This window comes from Oryx dammah, unplaced genomic scaffold, assembly GCF_014754425.2.
Source record: "Oryx dammah isolate SB20612 unplaced genomic scaffold, SCBI_Odam_1.1 HiC_scaffold_26, whole genome shotgun sequence".
Lineage (NCBI taxonomy): Eukaryota > Metazoa > Chordata > Mammalia > Artiodactyla > Bovidae > Oryx > Oryx dammah.
Window position 1 is genome coordinate 78,683,780 of NW_024070210.1, and position 25,749 is coordinate 78,709,528.

At 44.5% G+C, this 25,749-nt stretch overlaps 2 gene segments (V, D, J or C); one reads left to right on the forward strand and one right to left on the reverse strand.

The window, feature by feature from the left end:
- The first annotated feature begins 11,075 nt into the window (after positions 1 to 11,075).
- On the forward strand, positions 11,076 to 17,765 carry LOC120853388. The segment is given in 5 exon segments: positions 11,076 to 11,293; positions 14,000 to 14,278; positions 14,861 to 14,935; positions 15,303 to 15,416; positions 16,827 to 17,765. Coding segments are annotated over 4 exon segments (531 nt in total).
- A 1,570-nt stretch (positions 17,766 to 19,335) lies between these two features.
- On the reverse strand, positions 19,336 to 21,099 carry LOC120853402. The segment is given in 2 exon segments: positions 19,336 to 20,456; positions 20,694 to 21,099. Coding segments are annotated over 2 exon segments (354 nt in total).
- Positions 21,100 to 25,749: the final 4,650 nt, after the last annotated feature.

Below are 25,749 nucleotides of genomic sequence, written 5' to 3' on the forward strand. Positions count from 1 at the left end.
AAAACCGTAGGGGAGGTTTTTGTAAAGGACTGTAGTGTTGTGGGTGGGATACGCACGGTGATACAAAACCCATAGAGACCTGTACAAAAACTGCAGGAGCTCAAAAGACATTTCCTTGGGAAATCCATAGCCTGGCTACCGTGCCCTAGGGAGCTAACACAGCAAATAGCTGTCCTTCCCTCCCCTGTGACCCAGAAGGGATGCCAGAAACCTGTCAGAACCAGGAGAGGTGACACCCCAACTCCCACCCCCACCCCCCAACTGCCCCTGCCAGCTGCTACTGCTAGCCTCTCTCTCTCTGCTGTGTTCTCTTGAATTTTCTCTTGGTATTTCACCCATATTTGAGGAATACAAAAAGGTGATCCTTGAAAACTATCCTTGTCTTGGTTTCTACTGTAAAAGAGAGACATATGGAATTTCTGAACCCAAATTCCTAGAGACATTTGCCTGTGTGCTTTGCCATGCAGTTTGGGAAGATGAACTTAAAGACAGGGATTTGGTTTTAGGCCATCACCAGTAGTAGCTGCTCATTCTAACACTGAATATACTGTAAATCCCCAGTACAGGACTGGTGTTTCATGCTGTCACTGTGGATATGCCACATATTATCTGACTTAAAGCAGCTCTGGTATCTGTGAAGCCCTTGACTCTGGAATAGCCATGGATCCAAGACCCACCCTCTGGGCAACACTCATCTTCTAAGACTGAGAGTTAAGTGTGCATCTAGGAAATGAGAAAAGTTTTAAATAACAGAAAGCAACCATTCCAAGAACTTCACAAAAAGTCCTGTACAGGAAATGTCCACCTAATGCACACACTAAGGAGTGTGTGCTCTTACCTTCTCTTCAGACAACAACCTTCCAAAAGCAAACCCAAAAGCAATTGCGATTCTGCAATTGACTAAATGAGCATGAACCGGTTGGATGAGCATCAAGTGCCATCTTTCAAAGAGCCAAACCCTTAAGATCCTCCCATCCTCAAGCTGATAGGAAGAAGAAAGGTGGGAGCACTGCTGAGGTTTTTGGAAAGCCCTCAAGCTCTGTGTGAGACTGACAAGCTCATCTTCGGAAAAGGGACCCGCCTCATCGTGGAACCAAGTAAGTAATTCATTTATCTGTTCTTTGAAAGGTAGTCCTCCATCTCAGGGGGTGGAAATATCAAGGAATGTGAAATAGGTAGTAATAGCACCAATATTGTGTCAAGGAGGGGTTCGGGGAAGATATGAACTACCGTTAAGCTCCTCCATAAGAAGTGGGAGGGGGTTGTTTTTATAAAAAGTAGATTTGGGGGTTGTAAAAGACCCCCACACAGCTCAGGGAGACTGAAAAAGCTTCTGTCCAACGCCTGAGCTTTGGGTCAGGCTGTAGAAACCACACAATCACTGGCTCAACTCCTCCAGGAGAGTCATAACTGACCAGGTACAAGATTAGGCTGAGTCTGGGTGACCCTGTCAAGCTGGCTCCAGATATAAAGAATTCTGATCTTTAAGCCAAACACTCACTCTTAGGAGAGCTCAGAACTGTATCAGCTTCCTGGGCACAGAGGCTCAGGCCAGGGTAAGTGGGCTGATGCAGCTCCATTTTTCTTCTGAAAAAGGGAACCAGTTCCAGAAATCTGTTTCTAATTGTTTGCAAATGGAAATTGGGTGACTAGTGAGGAAGAAAGTGGATGTGCTATGCTTTCTTTAAAGCCTATAGGACATAGCCAGGTGTAGCTCCCTAAGGGCTCATGGCGTCCATCTTCCTCACTAAGGGTACGCAGTGCCACTCACTAATTGTTATAAAGGAATCGATGCTAATCTTGTCAAAGGTCTGTGCTCAACTCAGAAGGCATCTTCTCATGTCGTTTAAGTGACATTTTAATTCAACTGTGTCTTGTTTAGAAAAAAAAAAGATTGTAATCTCCAGTGGGCAGCAGCTTTCAATTAGAAAGTGAAAATTAATATTAAGCTAGAAAATGTAATAAACAACACAAAACCCCATTTCAAAGATCCTAGGGGAGTCTGGCAAGGGGATCTCAAATTTGTTGGGGCCCCCTTGTCTGCTGGAGCTATCTGCTGGAAAAGTAACAGCACAACCTGGTCAGATGCCCTAGTGTTCAGATTGTGTTTTCTAAGGAAAAGAAGGCTACAGAGAAGTGGGGTGAAAGTGTGATGGAGTGGGCTCCTCTCATATAATGGCTGGGGACAGGACTGTCCTGGGTGTATGAATTTAAGGAGGCATAGAATTTAGATCAGACGAAGGGAAGGGGAGAAGTGCAGGCTGGGCACCCCCAACCTCACACACAAAAGGGAGAAGTGGGGCAGGGGCTTTGCATCCAGAAAAAGATGGAGAGCCAAAGTCGGCTAGCAGGGTCAGAGCAAAGAAAATCATATATCTATCTTTTTAAATCATAATAAGATTTGAAAATTCAACTAATTAAGGGTCTTCCCTTTAGACCTTGTTGGCTTTAATTTTTCTCACTGAAATAACAGTTTATCCACATTCCTGACAAAGCTAGTGACTGAGTTCCTTTATCTCTCTTTGTTCACCAAGTTCTTCCTAATGAATTAAGTTCTTCCATTTACTGACTTACTTGAGCCAATGTTGCCCTAAGTGTAGAATGCATAATATATGATTTTCAGTGGTACATAGACAGACATTCTTTTCATTTGAATTGCACTGTCTTTTAATGGTATCAGCATAGTACAACTAGGTTGTCAAACCTATGTGATTTAAAGTTTCCTCTTAATTGTAGTTTAAGTTCAAATGTGAGTGAATTTAAAGAAAATTATTAAGCAAATCTTATGACTAATGGAAATGACCCAAAATAAAAGCCCCAAAAGAGATGTGATTAATTGAAGCTTAAGAAACACTGAGCTGGTGCATTCCATTGTCCTTTGAGATGAAAAGATAGCAGGCATCCAGAGAAGGCATCTCTTTCAGTGTAGCCCAGATCCAGAATATCTTTGCACAGTGACTTCTTTTTAGCCAACACATATTGGATAAAGAAGGATCACTGCAAATCCAGATCCTTTATCTTCTCAGAAGCCTACTTTTTTCTGATGCTCTCTTTCCTCAGGAGCTTCTGTCAAGTTTTACTTGCAGGGATCCCCGGTTTCACCAAACTAACAGGTCTACACAGACCCACAGACCCACTGTCACAGGCCCACCATAGCTTTTAACCCTCCAGATGGAAAAAACCTAGGGTTGCCACTTAACTTCATAAACCAGAACCAGAGTAAGGACAAAACGGCAAGGAATGAAGTCCCACAATGTAAATATGTGCTACTGACCGTGACAATGACAGGAGCTTAGAAAGGGTAGTCAGGAACACTTTCATGCCAGTGGGCCACTGGATGGACTTAGAATTACATATACTGTCATATGATATTCATATATCATCATCATATCAACTACCGCTTTGTGAGAGCCTACTATGTATTGGGCCACTGGACTAGGCACTTTATTCATGAATGTCATTCTACTTGGTTCTCACATGATTATGCAAAAATTAAGTACTACTACTTGCATTTTTATAGATCAGGAGAGGTTCCCCAAGATCACACAGCTTAGCAAAGTTAAAATTCATATCATCTGTCAATTCCAAACCCTGTGCACTTAAAACACTCTGCTCTTCTAGGGACTTCAGTTGGACTGGGGCACCTGTGGAGGTTTTTCCTGCCTGGCTCTCCCACTCAGGCTCTGAATGAGCTCCTTTCCAAGCTGCCTGCCAAGTCAGAAGCAACAGTTAAGCTATTTCCCTTCCAGCTGCCACCCCCACCACAATCCTTCACCAAGGCAGAACTCCTGCCTCCCAACCAAAACCAGTTACCCAAAGAGGCATTCTCCAGGCAAGGCCCACCCCCCACATTACACCCCTCAGGCACGAGGGTCCCTAAACTCAGAAAGGTTCAGACAATGATCAGAGCATCACCTTTTCCTTCTAGAAAGAGAAGTCCACAAAATCCTGGGCTCATCAGCAGGTTTCTAAAAGGCCAAGAGACAGCTTCCCACTCCTGTCTTTGGCATTCGTTCCCTCTCACTCAGGAGGAGCGTCTCCCAGAACAGAGCCTTGACCTGCTGTACTTTCTGCCTGGAACCATTTTCTCTCATGAACTCACCCTAGCTTTCTCGCTCACCTTCTCCAGGTCTTACTCAAACATCACAGCTAGTGAGGCCTTCCTCAACTACCCCCTGTCTGCTGCAGCCCTTGCTTTATTTTTTTTTTATTTTATTTAAAATTTGGCTGCACTGGGTCTTCATTGCTGCTTGCAGGCTTTCTTGAGTTGTGGCTATCGGGGATACTCTCTAGTTGTGGTGTCTGGGCTCCTCACTGCAATCGCTTCTCACTGCAGAGCACGGGCTATACACACTGGGGCTCAGTAGTTGCGGCGCACAGGCTTAGTCGCCCTGCAGCAGGTGGAATCTTCCTGGACCAGGGATTGTACCCTCGTCCCTTGCATTTTCAGGCCAATTCTTAACCACTGGACCACCAGGGAAGTCCACCTTGCTTTTTTTTTTTAAGTGGCATTATTCATGTTTTACAGGAGACCTTAACTGTCTATATTAGAGACTCTATGATAACCATTATTTAAGGTAAATGTTCCATAGGGTCACAAAGTCAGACACAACTGAGCAACTGAACACATACATGCATAGCTTCACAGGGCTGTCCTAACAAAAGCCCACAACCTGGGGGGCTTCAGCCAGAAGCTCATCCTCTTGCAGTCTGGAGTCCACCTTGCTTTATTTCGTATAGCCTTCATCTCCACCTGAAACTTTGAATGCTTATTTATCAGCTATCACCCTTGTTCCATGAGGACAAGGGCTACATTGAAAGCAGTAAATAAGTATTTGTTGAATGAATGAATAGACAAATGAGTGAATGGATGAATGGACAAGTGAGCAGTGGTGAAAGGCAAAAGGAAACAGAAATGTAAGCAAGCTAGGCACTTCCAGAGCCAAGCCTGATCCCAGCTCGCAACCTGTGACAAGTCGCTGGCACTATATGCACGGCACTCTTCTAGTTGCCGGGAAATCAGCATGAACAAAACAGACAGAAACCCATGCCTTGTTGGAGCTTACAGTGTACTGTAAAAGACAGATGATAAACTCACCAAATAAATTATATAATATTTTAGTTGGTGATAAGCCCTGTGAAGGAAAATAAACCACAGAAGAGAAATAAAGCATATCAATAGAAGGGGGCAGTGTGCAGTTTTTAACGAAGAAGTTATAGAAGGCCTCATTGGAAAACTGACATTTGAGCAGAGACCCGAGGGAGTGACGGAGCGAGTTGTGCAGATTTCTGAAGGATGAACACTTCTAGGCAGAGGGAACACGAGCCCTGCCCAGGATACGTGAAAGACTGCAAGGAAGCCTGGGTGGCTGGAGAATGAGTGACTGGGAGAGAGTTTGCAAATGAAGTCAGGTTGATAATGTAGAAAAGATGGCTTGTAAGTCACTGTACGGAGAAGGCAATGGCACCCCACTCCAGTACTCTTGCCTGGAAAATCCCATGAGCGGAGGAGCCTGGTAGGCTGCAGTCCATGGGGTCACTAAGAGTCGGACATGACTGAGCGACTTCACTTTCACTTTTCACTTTCATGCATTGGAGAAGGAAATGGCAACCCACTCCAGTGTTCTTGCCTGCAGAATCGCAGGGACGGGGGAGCCTGGTGGGCTGCCATCTATGGGGTCACACAGAGTCGGACACGACTGAAGTGACTTAGCAGTAGCAAGTCACTGCAAGGACCTATACTTTTGGATTTAAGAGGGGAGGTTAGAGAAGGGAGTGGTGGTCACACTGGACCCTGGTAAGAGACCAGAGGAGACAGAAGCCTGGATTCCAGTCCTCACTTTTATCCCAAACACCAAAGAAACAGGGTCCTCTCCTGTCTCAGCAACCTCTCCCTGTACCTTGCCCTGGGGGGCTCTGAGCTTAGTGTAACTACATTCTCCTGCTTCAGGTAAAATTTTTACTCTGCTGCTGCTAAGTCGCTTCACTCGTGTCCGACTCTGTGCGACCCCATAGATGGCAGCCCACTAGGCTCCCCTTTCCCTGGGATTCTCCAGGCAAGAACAGTGGAGTGGGTTGCCATTTCCTTCTCCAAGGCATGAAAATGAAAAGTGAAAGGAAAGTCGCTCAGCCGTGTCTGACTCTTAGCGACCCCATGGACTGCAGCCTACCAGGCTCCTCCATCCATGGGATTTTCCAGGCAAGAGTACTGGAGTGGGGTGCCATTGCCTTCTCCTTTTACTCTGAGTCTGACCCTAATAAGCATTCTAATACTTACACTGAACATTTACAGAATGCTTTATACATACACCCTTTCACTTAATCTTACAACCTCTCAATACAGAAGACAGTATCCTCATTTTATGAAAGAGGCAAATGAAGCTCAGTGACCTTAAAGAACTTGGCCTAGATTACACACTTAGTAAGTAAGACACTGAGTGGAATTTGATTTCAGGTTCTCTGATTCCTTTCTACTTCACACAACTGAGAACCACTCTCCACTTTAGTGATTCTCAAAGTATGATATGCAATCCTGTATGAGCTGTAAACTGATCTGAAAAATTTTCTCCCTGGATTTTTGTGAGTAACATACAGCAATTTCATAGACTCTGATTTTTACATATGACAGGAGCTATTTTAACTGTCATATCTAAGTGTAAGTATGCCATTAAAGTTTGCTCAAATTTGAAATTCATGAATATATTATTAAAATGTTATTAAAATAGACTTTAGTTCTATTTTATACCAAGTCTGGCTGCTGCACAATGCTTGTCAATGATACAAAGCTCTGATTGGATAGGAAATGGAATTCTCCTGAAAGGTTCTGAGTGGGGCTCATAACTTACTAGATCTTGCCCCACTAAGTATAACCCAAGGGTTGAGAATCCCCATTCTATGACCAACAGGATTCCCCAGTGGCTCAGTGGTAAAGAATCCACCTGCAATGAGGAGCCACTGAGACACTGGTTCATTCTCAGGGTCAGGAAGATCCCCTGGAGGAGGGCATGGCAACCCACTCCAGAATTCTTGCCTGGAGAATCCCATGGACAGAGGAACTTAGCGGGCTATAGTTCATGGGGTTGCAAAGAGTTGGACATGACTGAAGCAACTTAGCATACCTTCATGTGCTCTATGACCAATAGCCCACGTTTTTTGCTCCAGATTGGGAATTGTTTTTCAATATCTTTTATTCAGACCGCAAATTCGGACTATAACAGGGCAAAAGTCTAGATTTCTATTTGACACAGGAATCACTTCCTGCTTTGTCCTGAAGGGTAGCTCCCAAGACAGAGGAAGAAAGAGATTAAGCAATGAGACAGAAAATCTCATCCAATGACTGTCACATGACTTGGCAACTGGGGCCAGGGCTGTGGTAAGGAAAAGGCAAGGCAGTTTTTAGACTGGGTTTATCAGCTGTGCAGAATCCACTAATATTTGGCAAAGGAACCTATCTGAACGTGGAACCAAGTAAGTGATTCGGTTTTCTTCTTCTTCTTCTTCTTCTTTTGACCACTGTATCTGTCAACTATCTTTGTTAAATATTTTCCCAATTCATCAGTTTAGGAAACACTTCTCAGGTTGTTGAAAGTCCCTCCAGCAAGTGATTTAGCAAGGGATGGTGGAGGGGCAGGGACTGGGTTTCTGACAAAATCCAGGGTGGGAATGCATTGTAGTAGTCTTCTTGGTCCACTCTCCATCCCGGAGTGTCTTTGCGGCCTTCCGTCTACCTGACTACCCTTAGAGAACCAGCTTACTTAACACCCATGCATTCGCCATTTACAGATCTGGGCCATGACCAGACCTGTATTACAGCACATCTAATAAATGTGAGTGGCAAGCATGTTAGGCCAAGAATTGAAATCCTGAGTTCTAATCCTTCTGTTTGACCAGCTCTGTGACTTAACTTCACAGTACTTGGGTTTCCCTCTAGCTGATTCAAATGATTTCCAAGGTGTCTTCTTAGCACACTAAGATCCTGATTATCAGCCAGACCAATTCTAAGGGACAATATATTAGGAAAAGAAAGAAAGTCCAATGATGTGAATGTCTTATGATCCGGTGGTAATTCTGAGATTTAATGAAAAATGATGCTGAAAACGGAGTCCAAACTCTGTCTATATGCCCATTACTTAGCCTTTGTGTGGCCAAGGAATTTTGATAAGTGGCAGCTGAAGCTCCTTTCAGTCCTGTCATCTATTACTCTGGTTCAATGGATGGCAACTGGGGTCTGGAGAGCTAAGAGTCAGACACAGCTCAGTCACTATCTTAACTGCTCTTTAGCTCCGATGACTTCATCTGTAAAACAGATCTAATAATATCAGCTCATGGAGCTTGTTACGATAGTGTTTGTTGAGGTAGTGTAAGCACAAGCCATTTGGAAGTAGTAAAATACTTATAGAAATGGCAGACATCTGAGAGTATTGGGATCTTTTTAAAAGACTCCCAGTCTTTTGCAGAAATGACTTTTGGTCCAGCCATCACATCCTTCCAACTCTAAGTAAGGCATAGTCCTTTCTGATTGACTTGAACCTTACAGCTGTGTTTCTGCTGAAAATAGCCACTTGACATTCTCAGCAAAACCAAATTAATTCCTTTCTCTCTGTGAAAATAGGATTGTGAAGCAAGATCTTGGGGTAAGAGATGACAGGTTGAGGAGATAATAGCAGTAAACCCTGGGACTTCCCTAAATGCCAACACTCAGAAGATAACACCCATCAAAGAAGTTGCCAAAATGAGAGGCTTAGATCTCAGAAATACTTGTAGAGCTCTATGTATCCAGCTAACCCATCCACTTCCAAACAGATGAGCTAGGCAGGGAGAAAATAGGTAGTGAGGTTTTGGGTCATGATGTCTGAAATGGTGTAGTGATAACACAACTCGTCTTTGGAAATGAGACTCAACTCATCATGGAACCGAGTGAGTTATGCATTTCATTTAGTGTGTATATTCCCTTGGAATCGCGGTGCAGTCCTGTATAAGCAGAGCTTCTTGAGAAGTTAGGAGGTTCTAAATGGGAAATCCATTGTCATTGCTGTTGTTGCTGTAAAGAGTCAACATAAAACTGGAGAATAAAATCATTAGATCTCTCTTAAGAAAATATTCTATGAAAAAAAAAAGAAAATATTCTATGTATACTTGGAAACTCTCTTCTGAGGATTAGTATTGATAAGTCTTCTGCAACTGCTTAAATAAAGCCCTGGTCAGACTTCTGGCCCCTGCTCAGGGACTGGGACTAGGGAAAAGGCAAGCTCTGGATCTTTAGAGTCTTTCCACTGTTTAAGAGGGAAAAGAGTCATGGTCACAGCACAGGGAGAGGGAAGGTTAGAAGAAGAAAAATATTATTAAAGGAGTTACCGCAAAAGCGCCTTCTCTACCTCAGATGTCAGTAACGAATCTGCCCTTGTCTCTTTTTTTGCTGAGAACTTGCACTAATTCATCATGCCTGGCTCACACTAAATTATTTCCAAGGTCCCATCCTTGTTTAGGTCTGCTCAGAACTGTTTTGTGCTCACCTCCCTTGTTGGCCCTGAATCTGAGGATTCTGTAAAAGGTCAGGAGTCTATACCAAAAGTACAAAAACAGCCCCCAACTTCAGGACAATAGGGAAGTAGAGGGCTCTCCTAGGGATACTATCCATGGGCAGTCTGTTCCAGTGTTTGGAAATCCAGGGGCCATATTCATGTAGTTTGGCTAGCTGCCAACCATCAGTCACTGGAACCAGTCCTGAGAACAACTGTCTCTGAGAAGCTTTCCAAAATGCCAAGGCCAATGGGGCATTGGTTAGATTCTGATTTTACTTATTTCAGAGGCAATAAAGAAGTGGAGAAATGTACGTGAACATGAGGAGGCAATCTGACAGTCTTGAAAGGGACTGGTAGTGTCAACGCGGTCTCTGCCTCTCAGAGGGTAATATAAACGTACAGGCGTTCTTGATTGCCTCGGGCTTCCAAGGAAATAGTGGAATTTGGTGAGTTTTCTTATCTTTGAGGAGAGGGAGACTAGAGCAATGAAAAGGAGGAAAAACAGAATCACATTGTAAGTGATTGCAGTCTGATTGATGCTGGGCAAATTGCATCTGAGCAAAAAGTATTGTGTTTCATTTTCCCTTTAAATCATTTCCACTTGAAATTCAGAGTTATCTGCAGTGTTAGAATCAAACCTCTGAGGCTATGCTTTTGGGAGTCCTAAGGAAGAAGGAAAGAGATGAAACCAAAGCTTAGACCCTCTGCCGAGATGCTGACCTGTGCTCTCCAATGATATCCCAATTGCTTCTCCAGTTTTCTCTTCCTGCAGTGATTGAGTATAATATGATGATATGAGGCTCAGGTAGGGGGTTTAAGAATTTCAAATCAAGCTCCCAATCCTTAAAGTTTTGACAGCAAAGAATGGTCCTTCCCTTTCGCCTAGCTCTAACCCTGGACTCTTGATTTTTTGGTGATAAGACAAAGTAATCTCTAGGGTTTTAAGTTCTATTTCACATGATTACTCTGTCCTCTTGAAGCTTGTATCTGGATCCAAAGTCAAGAGAAATTATAAAACAAAAATAAGCAATCCAAAGCAAGCTTTGGTTTCCCTGACCTGTGTCCATGACACGCAGCACCACTGGGTTCCTCTGTCAGCTACCAATTTCTTGTTCAGCCCTCGGGTCCTTAGAAAGTCTTTGCACGGGCTCAGGGAATTAGAAGGTAGATTTGTTGTTACTGTGAAACTCAGTCTGAGTGATGGGGGAGAAATTAGTTTCTAATCAAAAAGCAGGATTGTGACCCAAGAGAAGGGAAACAGAATATGAGAAAAAGAGCTGTGCCTAAAACTCTCCTCGGCCTAACATTCATTGCAAGAAATGTCAATATGCAGTGCCCCATTCCTACTCCCAAGCTAGTGTGTTCTCAGCGAGTCCTTCCATTGACGGGTGTTAAACCTTCCATCTTGGAGGCAGCTACTGGTCTCCTGTCACCCTCTTCTGCTCTGTCTCAGCCCTGTCCCCTGTCCCAGCGCTCCTGGGCTGGGGGTTTCATGCTCACCTCCTTACCCAGCAGCTACACTACTCTTAGCTTCAAAGGGAACTGGGACTCTGTGTGCTCAGCCCCCTGATTTCACCAAGTGCAGCTTTGTAGCTCTCTGAGCATGGGCTGTCTAGGCTGGAACCCGAGCTGTGGAGGCAGGACACAGATGCTATAGCCCAGGCCCCAGAGCCGGCCCCAGGCTGGTTACTTGTCAGGCTGTGTCGCAATGTGCTCCTGGGACACCCGGCAGATGTTTTTTGGAGCTGGCACCAAACTCTTCGTGGAGCCCCGTAAGTTGATTTTTTTTTTCCATACATTTCTAGGGATAAGTTGATTCCTGGGGCTAGGCTTGCCATCCAGTTTGTGGTACATGAGAAAGTATAACTAGGAGATGGAGTTGTACAGATGTGGAGTGGGGCACAGTAAAGACACTAGGCTGAGTAGCAAAGTAGCTCTGTAACTATTATTACTAAAAAAAATAAAATTATTTCTGAAAAAAGAGCAGCCCAGAAAGCACAGAGAAATCTAGTAGAATTAATCTGATATGTTGCAATATCAGATGCAGGAGGGGCCGAGGCCCAAATTCTCCAGGTGGTTGCTTCATCCTTGCGCATCGCTTTGGCTAAGCTGACTACTGTGTATGTCTTTGTGCCGCCTGAAAAGTGTCCTGCAGCTGGAAGACTTAGGAGAGAGATGGTTAACCTGGTGAGAGTAATCAGGTAGAGCAAACTTATATTTCAGTGTTCAAGTTAAAGGCCATCTTGGCAGAGATCTTTGGAATTGTGAGTGACATCTGTTATCAATGTTTCAATGCTTAGGGAACCTATAAGGTACTCTATAAGAATCTAAAACATAGATGATTTCTAAGTTTATAAATTAGGGAAGACTGTTCAGAGAAGGTATACACTTCTTTTTGTATGTTTACCAGCACATAACCTTAGCATTAGATAGTACTCATATAAAAAGAAAGTCTGAAAATAACAATTGCCCAAACAAATAGCACTTTGAAACACGTGCCAAAATGTAGTTATATTTGTGGACCAAGAAGAAAGATTGGAAATTCTCAAAAGACAAGCAATTACATCTTTACATTTTAGACTGCAATGTAGTGCAAATTTTACACAACTTCAAATTTATATTTGGTTTAGGCCTACTATAAAATAGACTGGGTTACATGTGACAACATGTTTTATAAAAACCTAAATTCATATTAAGTTTAGGCCTAATATAAAATAGACTGGGTTACATGTGACAACTATATTGAATGCATTCTATTTTTTTAAAAAGGTTCGTGTCAGTCACATAGCCTTTTTTTTTAGTTACCATGATACTAAAGAATGAGTTAAACCCTTTACCTTCAAACAACTGTTTTGAACAGATAGACACTAATTTAGAAAGAGGATCTGAGAAAAATGTCTTTTCAACCAATGCATCATGCTCTATCTGAAATACTAACAGCTTCAGAGCTCAATATCCTGAGTGTATGACCTTCTTCAGACATCTGTCTTCTTGGTTATATCAAATTGTTCAAATTATTCAAGCCAGGTCTCTCCATCCCAGAGTGATTATTAACAACCGCCTTTGAATTTAAATTTTTAAATCCCAAGCAAGGCTTAATTTTCCAACTAAATCAGACTAGGATTGGATCATATTTTTAAGTAACGAAGAAAATAGGAATGTCTGGGCTTTGGTTTTCAATGGACTAGTTCCCTTTCTCTATAACTCATAGCTCCCTTGAAAATCAACCAGATTCATCTCACCAAATCAGTATTGTGAGCAAGAAATGCCACAGTTCTGAAGGGAGATGACTGAGCAGAATGTGTGGTTTCCAAGCCGTTACTGCTGGGCTTATCAGTGTCGGTTATCAGCGGCTTCAGCTATGCCAGGAAACAAAACAATGAAGCTTTTCTCCTTTTAGGTTCCAGGAGAGCTCTTTGAAAAATCCCCAACACCCTCCCCACACACACACACACCTCTGATTTTAAGGAAAGAAAAAGATGCATACACAGAGTAGCAGATAAATGATTGTCCAAGATGAGGCATGAAAGGAGAGAAGGCCAGGAGGAGACCCACCTATTGTAACCCATATCCCACAGCTCCACTTAGAACAAAACAAGAATGGGCTTAAACTGGTTTCATGCTCGTAAGGACTTCTGAGAATGATAGTTATTATTCTCTGATTAAAAACTCAAAAGACTATAGGGTAGTCCCTTACAAGAGAACAAGAGTTCACCTGAAGGCAGAGAGGTGGACCACTTAACTTTAGCAGATCCCTTCCAGTCCAAAAAATAGGAAAGACACCCTGAAGTGATGTCAGCACTAATATCTGCAGTGTGTTGGAAACACTATGGAGCCCTTTTCAGACTCTGCTTTGATCTCACTCCAAGCGTTCATGCATTTAAAACAAACCAACTACAGCACAACTTAAGCTTGGTGCTCTGTGATGACCTGGAGGGGTGGGATGGTGGGCAGGTCGGGGTAGGGGGGTTGAGAGGGAAGCTAAGAGGGAGGGGGATATATGCATACTTATAGCTGGTTCAAATTATTGTACAGTAGAAACTAACACAAAATTGTAAAGCAATTATACTCCAATTTTAAAAAAAATTTAATAAATGAAAATGAAGGAGATTCAGAAATTAAATAAAGGTACTGATTCAGATAGATATTTAGCCGAACTCAACCGTCCAGAGGATTGACTAATAAAACATAGATAATTGAAACTCAGTTGACCTAGACACTTCTTTGTATTTGTCATTGTCTACTCTACTCCCAGTCATATCTCTTCGTACCTCCTAACTAGGAGTCAAACTGCCTGCCTTTCATTTCTGCTTCCCTTGGTCATCCTTTCATGGAGATGCTAACAAGTTCAGGTCACTAACAGGATGCAGGAAAGTCTGGATTGCGGTGTTGGGCCCCAGGGAAACTGAGGGAAACAGCATTGTTCAACTCCCACATGTGGATAATCATCTCACAAAATAAACTGATTATGTTTGCAGAAAGTCAACCTGCTGTGAGCCCATCTGTTTTTGTCATGAAAAATGGGACAAATGTCGCTTGTTTGGTGAAGGAGTTCTACCCCAAAGATGTAACTATAAGTCTGCAATCATCCAAGAGAATAACAGAATATGACCCTGCTATTGTCGTCTCACCTGGGGGAAGGTACAGTGCTGTCAAGCTTGGTCAGTATGAAGATCCCGATTCAGTGACGTGTTCGGTTGAACACAACAAAAAAACCTGGCACTCTTCTGACTTTGAACCAAAGAAAGATATTTCAGGTAGGTCCTATCTGGCCTCAAGGGGCTGGGGTTGTGGGGAAGAAAAATTGAGGGAAAGAGAAGTTGGAGATGTAAACTCGTGACAGATCACATTCAATATGGCATCATGCTGGAAATAAGACTTAGGTTCAGATTTAAGAATTAGGCTTAATTCCCATCCTTGAACAGGAATTAAACTTGTTACATCTCTGAGCTGGAATCTAGGATAAAATCCATCTTATTTCATCCCCATCTCTCTTCTTCACCAAACTCTGTCTCCTTCATACTAAAGACTCTAGGATTGAACATTCATGTGGGATCTGAACTAGTGTGAGTGCCCCAACCAAGGGCTGCCCAGCTTATCTTGGTGCTCATTGTCCCAGTTCTTCCTACAAATTAGAGGCATATCTGGATGTTGGCTTCATGGCCTACTGGAAAAAAAACCTCAAGGCAGGAAGCATGTGTCAATAGCTGTAGGACCTTAACCAAGTCACTCCTCTGGTCCTTAGTTTACATACTTAAAGTCACCTCCAATTCTAAAACCTGAAAGCCCTTGAGTCTCTCAGTTGTCATTGTAACCCTGACCACTGCTGTTTGTTCCAGAAACAACTCCAAACCCGAAGGAATCTAAAAACAGCACGGAAATTCAAGTTCCAGCGACCTGCTATGAGCCCCAAGGTCAGTTGAAGCCAAAGGGTCAACTTCAGAATTGAGGTTAAAGCAAACTCTCTCATTGTCAGATGGGGCCCCAAATCATTCTATTTCAAAAGAAAACAAAAACCATACTTGAGTCCAGTTGGCTCCCTCCAACTCTTCAAGCAGAGTCTTCCTGACTATAGGAGTGGGTTTTCCCAAAGCTTGCTTTGCTAACTGTGAACAGCACCTTCAGGTCTGTGAAGGCTGTCTGGCACCGCACTGGGCTTCAGACCAGGAAGAATGATGGTGATGCGGGGCAGGCTGGTGTTGGTGCTGTAAGCCAATACCTGGCAGGAAATTTAGTCTCTTGCTAAGTGAGTGAACAGTCTTCACTCTCGTTCATCCGCAGTGCAACCCAGGAAGGTCAACATGATGTCCCTCTCGGTGCTGGGGCTCCGAATGCTGTTTGCCAAGAGTGTCGCCGTCAATTTTCTCTTTACTGCCAAGTTATTTTTCTTTTAAGGTAAGAACTAGCTGCTTCTTATTCCTATCTCCACCCAAACTATGCTACACGTGGAAGAAAGGAGTTTAGGACTGATAAGAAGTGTTGGGAAAGGAAAAAACACATAGAGACATATTACGATTCAATAAGGTGGGCCTTTCTAGATACTTAGCATTACACTCTGCCTCCTGTTGGCCTTTTATTTCAAGCCAGACTCAAAATTCATGTAATATAATGTAATACCAGTCAATAATCCTCACCTCCAACTGAGGAGCTAGAAAAACTGGACCTAAACAGGAAAAATCTTTTTCTTTATTGCTTTTTTTGTGTATATGGCCAAAGGACCATGGGCTTTTTGAGAGACCATCAGTAAAGGCTCACTTGAAGAATATTCAGGGAAGCAGAACTTGTCTTTGCCAGACAAAGGTGATGCCAGTTCTTGATCCTTAGTCATCGACTCGATGTGTCGACCAGCCTATCTTTGGGATGAACCTGCACTCCTATTCTTAGTGAACAGCTCACTAGTAACCACTCAGGATGCATACAAATTGAGGATGAGATGTGAATTATTTGCCTGTTACTTGCATTCCCTCTTCTGGTTATCTTGTTATTGTTGTTCCGTCGCTAAGTCATGTCCGACTCTTTGAGACTCCAAGGACTGCAGCACGCCCCACTTCCTGTCCTTCACTATCTCCTGGAGTTTGCTCAAACTCATGTCCATTGAGTCAATGATGTTATCTAACCATCTCATCCTCTGCCGCCACTTTCTTCTCTTGCCCTCAATCTTTCCCAGCATCAGGGTCTTTTCCAATGAATTAGCTCTTTACATCAGGTGGCCTAAGTATCTTAGACATGAAATTTGAACTGGAACTTAGGTTTGCCTATAAAGCTCCTTCTCCAGTGCCCCCAAACAGCCCTCAGTCCCAGCTCCTGATCTAAGGACAATCCTAGACTTAGTGTGTTGGACTTACTCAACCTAGCCTGCAAGCATCCGCAGACATTCCCCAACAGGTGAGGGTTTTACCAGCCATCCCAAGGACATAGGCCAAATGGCTACATGAAAAGGGCCTTCTGACCTCAGTAGGGATCAGAAGCACTAGATTTTCATTCCAACTTTGTCACTAACTCACTACAATAGCTGAGCCAGTTTTCTTCACCCTGTTGGACCTGGGTTATCACATCTGTAATACAAAGGAGTGAAAGATAACTAAGGAGAGCAGATGGGTTTTATGACTGGTGCCAACACTGATAAACTGGTAGTGACTAGCTGAACTATCACCATGTGTAGAAGGGAAATGTGCCAGGATGGGTTAGTGACGTCTGCAACGGTACAACCACAGCAAGTACTGACCATCCCCATGCCTGCTACGATTCCTTCCAGCACTGAAGGTCTATGATTCTATAGCTCTGACAGTTTTCCTTCATTTGCAGGCTGACTGGCATGAGAAGGCTGCATTCCCTGAAAGAAACCAAAAGCCTACAGAGAAGCTATCTCCTAGGCTTTCAACTTTTTGGTGATTCAAGTTGACCCATCCCAGCCTTGCTTAAATGGCTGCTCCCCAAACTGGTTTTCCTTTAAAGGCAACAAACCCAGCTTATCCTTCAGCCTGATGAAAGACAGAAGTCCTGGGGAGTGGGGGCTTATGGCCCCAACTGTTTTATATGCTGCTTTATAAAGGGATAAGAGATATGAAGGTATATAGGACTCATTTTTTCCCCTATGACTGACATACTTTGAAAGTGGTCTTTTGTTTCTTTGACTTTCTTTGCCTCCAGAACTAGAAAGTGGGACCCATCCGGTTCCCAGCTCCATCCTGCAAGAGGCAAAATAGATCCTGGGGAAAGGATAGTGGGTGTCCTTCTACCTAAATGTAAAAGCCTCTGCTCAACCCAGCACTAGATTTCCCCAAACTAGTGTTCTCGTCCACAAAGGCACTTTCTGCTTTCCCTAGTACTTGAGAAACAAAACAACACTTGACTCCCTAATACTCTCTGTGTAGGCAATGGGATTTCTAAAGTCTCATCTAAACACTCTCAGAGCTATTAGCAGAGATCAGAGTAAAATGCAGAGGAAATGTGCTTTCTTCAACTTAACAAATGTGAATTATTGCAAGTTCCAGGCACTGTGCTGAGAGTACAAAAAAAAATAACATGGGTCTTGCTTTCAAGCAACTCACTGTGCAAGTATTTTTGGAGGGAGGGGTAGGAGTGAGTCCCCCGTATTTCCCTGTAAAACCAAAGTCTTCCTGACCCCTTGCCCGCCCATCTGTGTGTGGGGAATCTGAGGGCATTGGATCTTTGGCGTTGATGGCTTTCTGCCGTTCTTCTTTGTCTCTGTTGCGTTTATTAAAGTGCATTATATGTGCCTTGCTTCTGGCTTTATTTATTGTGGACCACTGCAGGGGGAGGTGGGGGGCTGTGAATTCACTAGTAGTCAGACAAAAACCAAACTGAGCTCATAGGTCACACCACAGCTTCCGGGGCCCCTAGCCCAGCCCTGGGTTTCCTGCTGTTGTTGCCGCGGCTGCTACAGCAACAGCGGCGCCCCTCCCCGCATGTGGCCATTGCCCTCTGCTCCTCTCACCTCAGCAAGGCCAGCTTAATCCCTTTGCAGGAACACAGATAGCAGAGGCTTAGACACCCAGCACTGTGGGTGCCTCAGCACCTATGTGGGGTGTCAGCTGAGGACTCGTGAGGTTACAAGTGAAAGAGCAAGGCTCACCCACCACTCCCCCGCCTTTGCCATCTGCAGACTGCCACATCAGGTCCTCACACCCCAAACCAAAGAAAACAGGCAGCTGCATTCTGAGTCAGTGAGTCTAGGACAATCTAGATGGATAAGCCAGGTCTATCCTGGGAAAAGCCACTAGAAGACTGCACACATCTTCACCTCATGGGCATCAAGAATGCCTATTTCCAAAACATGTGCATCTGTTACCTTGGGCCATTCTTAGAATATTTCTCTGAAGTTGCTAAAAACTAAAAGATCATAGACTCATTTTGCAGATGGAAAAAAATGCCCCTCAAAAAGTTATGTACCTTGTCCAAAGTCATTCAGTGGGGCAGGGATATTTCTGGGAGCAGAACCAAGTTATCAGGAGCGCCAACTCCGAGTTCAAACAGTCCTGCACTTAGCATATGAATGAGCCACCCACTGGCCCACTTTGATCATCAGCAAAAGGCTATGAATTTCTTCCACCAAAAGGACCCTCCAGAAAAGATTCAAGGCTGGAGCCAGAGGGGACTGTGGCTGCCTTCAGGTGTGGGGACCTTGCTACCATGGGTTATAGGTTTCCAGAGCTTTCACATGGAGAATCTCAAGTCCCACAAGGACCCGAAAGGAGTTTACAGAAGAATATTACACACACGCAGTAGGTGGCAGAACAGAAGCCCCAGAGGCTGAGTCATTTGCCTGAAACTTTGGCTCCCTCACCCATGTTCTTTCCTCCACTTGCCTATGCTCCAGCCCAGACAAACTGCTGCCCAAGCTGCCTACTGCTACAGCCTCCTAGGGCACAGCTGCATGGGGCACCCAGAAATGCTCCCTTGGCTCAGTCATTAACCAGCCCAGTGATCTTCTGATTGTCCCTCACTTCTCTGGGCTTTTCCTGTAAAATAACATCTAAAGCTTCTACCAGGCTTCTAATGGCTCAGCCATAAACAATCTGCCTGCAATGCAGGAGACGGGTTCAATCCCTGGGTCAGGAAGGTCCCCTGGAGAAGAAATGGCAACCCACTCCAGTATTCTTGCCTGGAGAATTCCATGGGCAGATGGCAACCCACTCCAGTATTCTTGCCTGGAGAATTCCATGGATGAAGGAGTCTGGTGGGCCACAGTCCATGGGGTCACAATAGAGTCCAACACAACTTAGCAACTCAACCACCACCACCAAGACTGCTACTATTTCTAAGATTACACATAATAACTCCAATAGTTGTATTAAGGCAGAAACATCAGTAGTAGAGGAAGGAGGGGTGCAATCCCAGGGCTGAGGGTGTATCTATTTTTGACATCACATCTTAGTTTTGCCTGGAGGTACTTCTCTCCCCTGGGGATGCCACTGGGCGCCAAACTCAGGAACTTTGAAGCTGGGATTCTGGTTTTCACAGACAGCTTTCTGGGAATATCTCAATGCTCTTTGGTGAAAGGAAAATATTCTCCAGACAAAGGAAAAAGGAGGTACCAAAGAACATCCCAGAAAAATAAGGTGACTGCTCAAGAAGATGGGCATGAAGGGTAAACTGAGGAAATTTTTTAAAGTAAAAAACTTTGTGTCCAATTTGAATCTTAAAAGGGAAACAGTCCAATTCCAACGATGGATAAATGATGGAGATAAACACACTTCCAATGGGCTCTCTTTAGATTGGTCCCCCACCCACCCCATCTGGCTATCTGCCCAGGGCACACAGAACACCCCTGTCAAGCCCTTCTCTGTATCAGGCACAACCCAGGCACCAGGGTCCCTCAGACAGGCAGTCTCCCTTCCCCACCACCGGCACCAGGGCAGCAAGGGCCCTCTATGATGTGGAGCGACATCTCCTCCATCAGAAGTCGGGGTGCTCCCCTGCAAGTGACCAGGCTTTTTCGTATTTGGCAGACACGTTAGGGCTCCTCCCAAGGCCAGACTGGACCACAGAAGGACAGGGAAGACGGATGCCATGTTCAAGGACATGAGCTGCCCAGAGAAGCCGCTCCGCCAGGCTGTGCCCAGGGGTTTGTGTGCAGACTTCCTGGGTGCCTGCATCACCGTGGGAGCTCCAAAGCACAGTAGTAAGTGGCAGTGTCTTCAGGCCTCACGGAGGAGATCACCAAGTGGAAGGTTTTGTGGCTCACGCTATGCTGCACAGTAAATCTACCCCGAGCAAAATCTGCACCACGGGACCTAGTATTGTCCCTGTACAGGACAAACTGAAAGACACCACCTGGCGTTTTTCGGTACCAGTATAAGTCTGGATTTGAATATGAGGTTTGGAAGGTGCAGCGCAGTGTCACCTCTCTGCCACTCGCCACTCTCTGCTCCGGGGAACTCTGGGTCACTTGGTTACACAGCACGCCCTTGTCTGTGAAGAGAAAAATAAGGAAAGAGTGAAGTGCTTCGTTCTGCAGGTCCTGGGTCCAGCACAGGCCCACCCAGGGGAACTCAGTGGGCAGAGGCAGGGGAAGGACACAGAGAGGAAAATTAAAGGCAGAAAATAACTGGAAAATCTAGTGTGAATGGGAAAGAGCCCAAGCCTTGGAAAATCAGAAACAGGGAAACGGATGATAGAATAAGTGGGACAAACACTGAGTACACTTACAGAAAAGCAAAAAGCTGAAACCCACAGGGAGAAACATCTTTTTATATCAAGGAGGAGGATATACATAAACCCAGGCTCCTTAAACCTCTGAGACCATCTCTGGGGCTTCTGAAGAGAAGGAGATGGGAGGGACGTGAAGGCAGTGGGACAGCCCTGATGGTCACGTGCCTGAATTAGCTGTAACTCTCTGAGGCACATGCTTCCAACCCAGGAAATGTCATTGTTGTTGTTTTTGTAGTCCTCAACCCTCTTGAACTAATCCTTTTGTAAAACACAATGAAAATGAATTAGTTTTTGAAAAAGGAAAAAAATAGAAATTAAAGCCCAATGATCACATACTTCGATATCAAATTGCCCTGCATGCTGCACGCTCAGTTACTTCAGTCATGTCCAACTCTCTGTGACCCTGTGGACTATGGTCCCCCAGGCTGCTCTGTCCGTGGGGTTCTCCAGGAAAGAACACTGGAGAGGGTTGCTATGCCTTCCTCCAAGGGATCTTCCTGACCCGGGATTCGAACCCGCGTCTCCTCTCTCTCCTACACTGCAGGCAGATTCTTTGCCCACTGAGCCATCAGGGAAGCCCTGAAACTGCCTTCTGGTCCATTTCCACATCCTCTGGTCACAGACTGGGTACCGGTCCACTATCGCACTTTGAGTAGCACCGTCAAACAGCACGGGCACAGCTGACCATGCCTGTGGCGCTCGGTCCAAGGAAGAAATGAATGGGCACCTAGTATTACATCTTTGCGTAATGAGAAAAGGAAGAGAGTTGGATAAGGTCATTTCTAAAGTCTGCTCTAGGGACTTCCCTGCTGGTCCAGTGGCTAAGACTCCATGCTCCCAATAGAGGAGGGGCTTGGGTTTGATCGCTGGTTCAGGGAACTAGAGCCCACGTGCCACAACTAAGGAACCTGCACGCTACAATGAAGACAGAAGACTCTGCATGCTGCAACTAAGACCTGATGCAGCCAAAGAAATAAATATTTTTTAATAAATAGAATCTGCTCTAGCCCTGAATTCTAGAACTCTTCTTTTGCTGTTGTTGTTGTTGTTTTTTTATTTTTATACAAGTTTTTAATGTTGCGCTCTGTTCACAATTATTACAAAATATTTGAACTCCTCTATTTCTTTTTTCCCCCAGTTTTATTTATTTTTTCTTTCTTTTTAACTTTTTAAATTCTGAAAGTGTGATAAAGTAACCAGAGACTTGGAAAATACAGAACAAAGTAACATATAGTTCCACTCTACATTACAATTATTCTCTTAAGTAGCTAAATTAAGATTTTTAGGTGGAGTTTCAGTATCAAACTCTCAAAAATGAATAGAATGAATATACAGAAAAGCAGAAGGATCGATTTCTGATGGATCAGGAGGGCTGCAATTCTGAGATCATTTTTTCACTTCCCGCAGTCTGATTTCCATCTCTCCTGCAGCACACACTTGGCCCCAGCTGGAAAATTCTCCCCTGAAGCAGCACTTCCCAGTGGGTGAGCTGCGGTGAGTAGGTTACAAGGCTGCTGAGATAGTGCTCACAGTGGACACTGAGACCTGGGGCAGCTGGAGCCTCCTGGGTCAGCCCTTCCTGGACACACTCAAGTACAAATATTATCTTCTGAATAAGCCAAGATATGGCAACTGCTGGGAGGCACTGCCCTAAAAGAACAGATGACCAACTTGCTCCACCAAACCCGGGAGTGTTTCTAGGAGTACTCTGGAGTCCCTCTGTTTCCCTGTCCCTCACCTTCAATTCATCAGGAAGGCCTGTCAGCTCCACCAAGAGGTGTGTCTCCAAGGGCCTCCACTTCTCTCCACCCCCATCCCCTCCTGCCAATACCACCCTCTCCTGTCTGGCCCATGGCAGTAACCCCCCAGCTAGTCCCCTTGACTCTGTTCTTCCCTTGGACAATCCCTCTCCAGGTCTTCATAAAATGTAAATCTAATGATGTCAGGGAGGCCTCCTATCCTGGCCTGTGACCCACTGCACATGGTGGGACCACTGCTGTCTGCCAGCCTCCTCGCATGCCCTCTCCTACACCCATCGCTGCCCTTCAGCTGCTGTGGCTTTCCTTCTGCTCCCTCCCTGCCTCCCTCGTCTAGCTGCCTGAAACTCTGCTTCCAGTTTTTTACCAGTCTCAGCTCTGAGAGTCTCTCCCTGGCAAATAAATTAGTCACTTGCTTGGGTACCCAGTTCAGTTCAGTTCAGTTCAGTCACTCAGTCGTGTCTGACTCTTTGCAACCCCATGAACCACAGCATGCCAGGCCTCCTTGTCCATCACCAACACCTGGAGTCCACCCAAACCCATGTCCATTGATTGAGTCGGTGATGCCATCCAACCATCTCATCCTCTGTCGTCCCCTTCTCCTCACACCATCAATCTTTCCCAGCATCAGGGTCTTTTCAAATGAGTCAGCTCTTCACATCACGTGGCCAAAGTATTGGAGTTTCAGCTTCTACATCAGTCCTTCCAATGAACACCCAGGACTGATCTCCTTTAGGATGGACTGGTTGGATTTCCTTGCAGTCCAAGGATTCGCAAGAGTCTTCTCCAACACCACAGTTCAAAAGCATCAATTCTTCGGTGCTCAGCTTTCTTTATAGTCCAACTCTCACATCCATACATGACCACTGGAAAAACCATAGTCTTGACTAGACGGACTTTTGTTGGCAAAGTAATGTCTCTGCTTTTTAATATGCTGTCTAGCTTCCAAGAGTAGGCGTCTTTTAATTTCATGGCTACAGTCACCATCTGCAATGATTTTGGAGCCCAGAAAAATAAAGTCAGCCACTATTTCCACTGTTTCCCCATCTATTTGCCATGAAGTGATGGGACCAGATGCCATGCTCTTAGTTTTCTGAATGTCGAGATTTAAGCCAACTTTTTCACTCTCCTCTTTCCCAGAGTCACCCTCAATTTCATCTCTGTCTTATTTTCACATCTCATCAGTCACTATATTTGACATCACTGAGCTTATACATGCTTATTATTTGTCTTTCCCTTCTCACCCTGTATGGACTTTCCTGATAGCTCCGTTGGTAAAGAATCCACCTGCAAAGCAGGAGACCCCAGTTTGATTCCTGGGTCAGGAAGACCCGCTGGAGAAGGGATAGGCTACCCACTCCAGGATTCTTGGGCTTTCCTGGTGGCTCAGCTGGTGATGAATCTGCCTACAATGAGGGAGACCAGGGCTTTGATCCCTGGGTTGGGAAGATACTCTAGAGAAGGGAAACACTACCCACTCCAGTACCCTGGCCTGGAAAACTCCATGGACTCTATAGATGGGGTCACAAAGAATCAGACACGACTGAGCAACTTTCACTTTCATTTCATCACCCTGTGTACATACACAGATATGGTGAGTCCTAGCCCCTAGGACTGTGTCTGCCATGCATCTGGCAATCAACAAATATTTATGAACAACAGAATATAACTTTCTCCACTTAAAAACTCACCATTGGCATGGATAAGTTTGCCAGATTATTTTTATTGTAGTATAGTTGATTTACAGTGTTGTATTCATTTCTGATGTACAATATAGTGATTATTTACATGTATATATATATCCTTTTTCATATTCTTTTCCATTATGGATTATTACAGGATATTGAATATAGTTCCCTGTGGTATACAGTAGGACCTTGTTGTTTATCTATTTTATATGTAGTACTTTACATAGTATTTGTCTTTCTCTTTCTAACTTACTTCACTCAGTATGATAATCCATAGATCCATCTATGTTGCTGAAAATGGCATTATTTCACTCTTTTCTTTCTGGCTGAGTAGTATTCCTTTGGGTGTATAACCACATTTTCATTATCCATTTATCTATTGATGAACATTTAGGTTACCTCCATATCTTGACTATTTTACACAGTAAAGGTGCCAGAGTTAACAAATAAAAATATAGGACACTCAGTTAAAGTTACATTTCAAATGAACAACAACAAAAAATTTTTAGTAATAATTGGGGCTTCCATGGTAGCTCAGCTAGTAAAGAATCTACCTGCAATGCAGGAGATCCCGGTTCGATTACTGTGTCGGGAAGATCCCCGGTATTCTTGGGCTTCCCTGGTGGCTCAGCTGCTAAAGAATCCACCTGCAATGCAGGTGACCTGGATTTGATCCCTGAGTTGGGAAGATCTCCTGGAGAAGGAAAAGGCTACCCACTCCAGTATTCTGGCCTGGAGAATTCCATGGACTATATAGTCGATGGGGTTGCAAAGAGTCAGACACGACTGAGCAACTTTCACTAGTAATAATTGGGAGATGTCATATTTGGGATGTATTTATTCTCAAAAGATATTCATTGTTTTTCTGATATTCAAATTTCACTGAACATTTTTCATTTTATCTGGAAATCCTAGTCATGAAGACCACCGAAAGCATATCCCAGAAAGTCTGAAACCCCAGTGTGACCATCCCCAGGCCTCCGGATGTGGAAGAGGGAGGTTCAGCAACCTGGTTGCTTTGTTTGATCAGCGCCACCAGGCCTGCACTGCCCCCTGGAGGTAGGGGTCTCCCTCTCAAAGGCACCAGACCCTCTGAGAGGGAAGGCAACTTCCAGCTTCTGGCTCTGAGATATTCACAGGCTCTGGCGGCCCCCACTCAGTCTTTGGGAGTCTGTCCCTGTTCTAAAGGTGGTGCCAAGCATGATATTTGTGAGAACTGAGTGTTCCCTTCCTGACCTAGGCAATATCAGTTCAGTTCAGTTGCTCAGTCATGTCCAACTCTCTGCAACCCCATGAACCGCAGCACGCCAGGCCTCCCTGTCCCTCACCAACTCCCAGAGTTCACTCAGACTCACGTCCATCGAGTCAGTGATGCCATCCAGCCATCTCATCCTCTGTCGTCCCCTTCTCCTCCTGCCCCCAATCCCTCCCAGCATCAGAGTCTTTTCCAATGAGTCAACTCTTTGCATGAGGTGGCCAAAGTACTGGAGTTTCAGCTTTAGCATCATTCCTAGGCAATATAACAGTTTACAAATTAAACTGCTGCTCCTCTTCTGACAGACCAACCTCAGTTACATCTGCCCACTAGCGAGAACAGAGGAGAGGGCT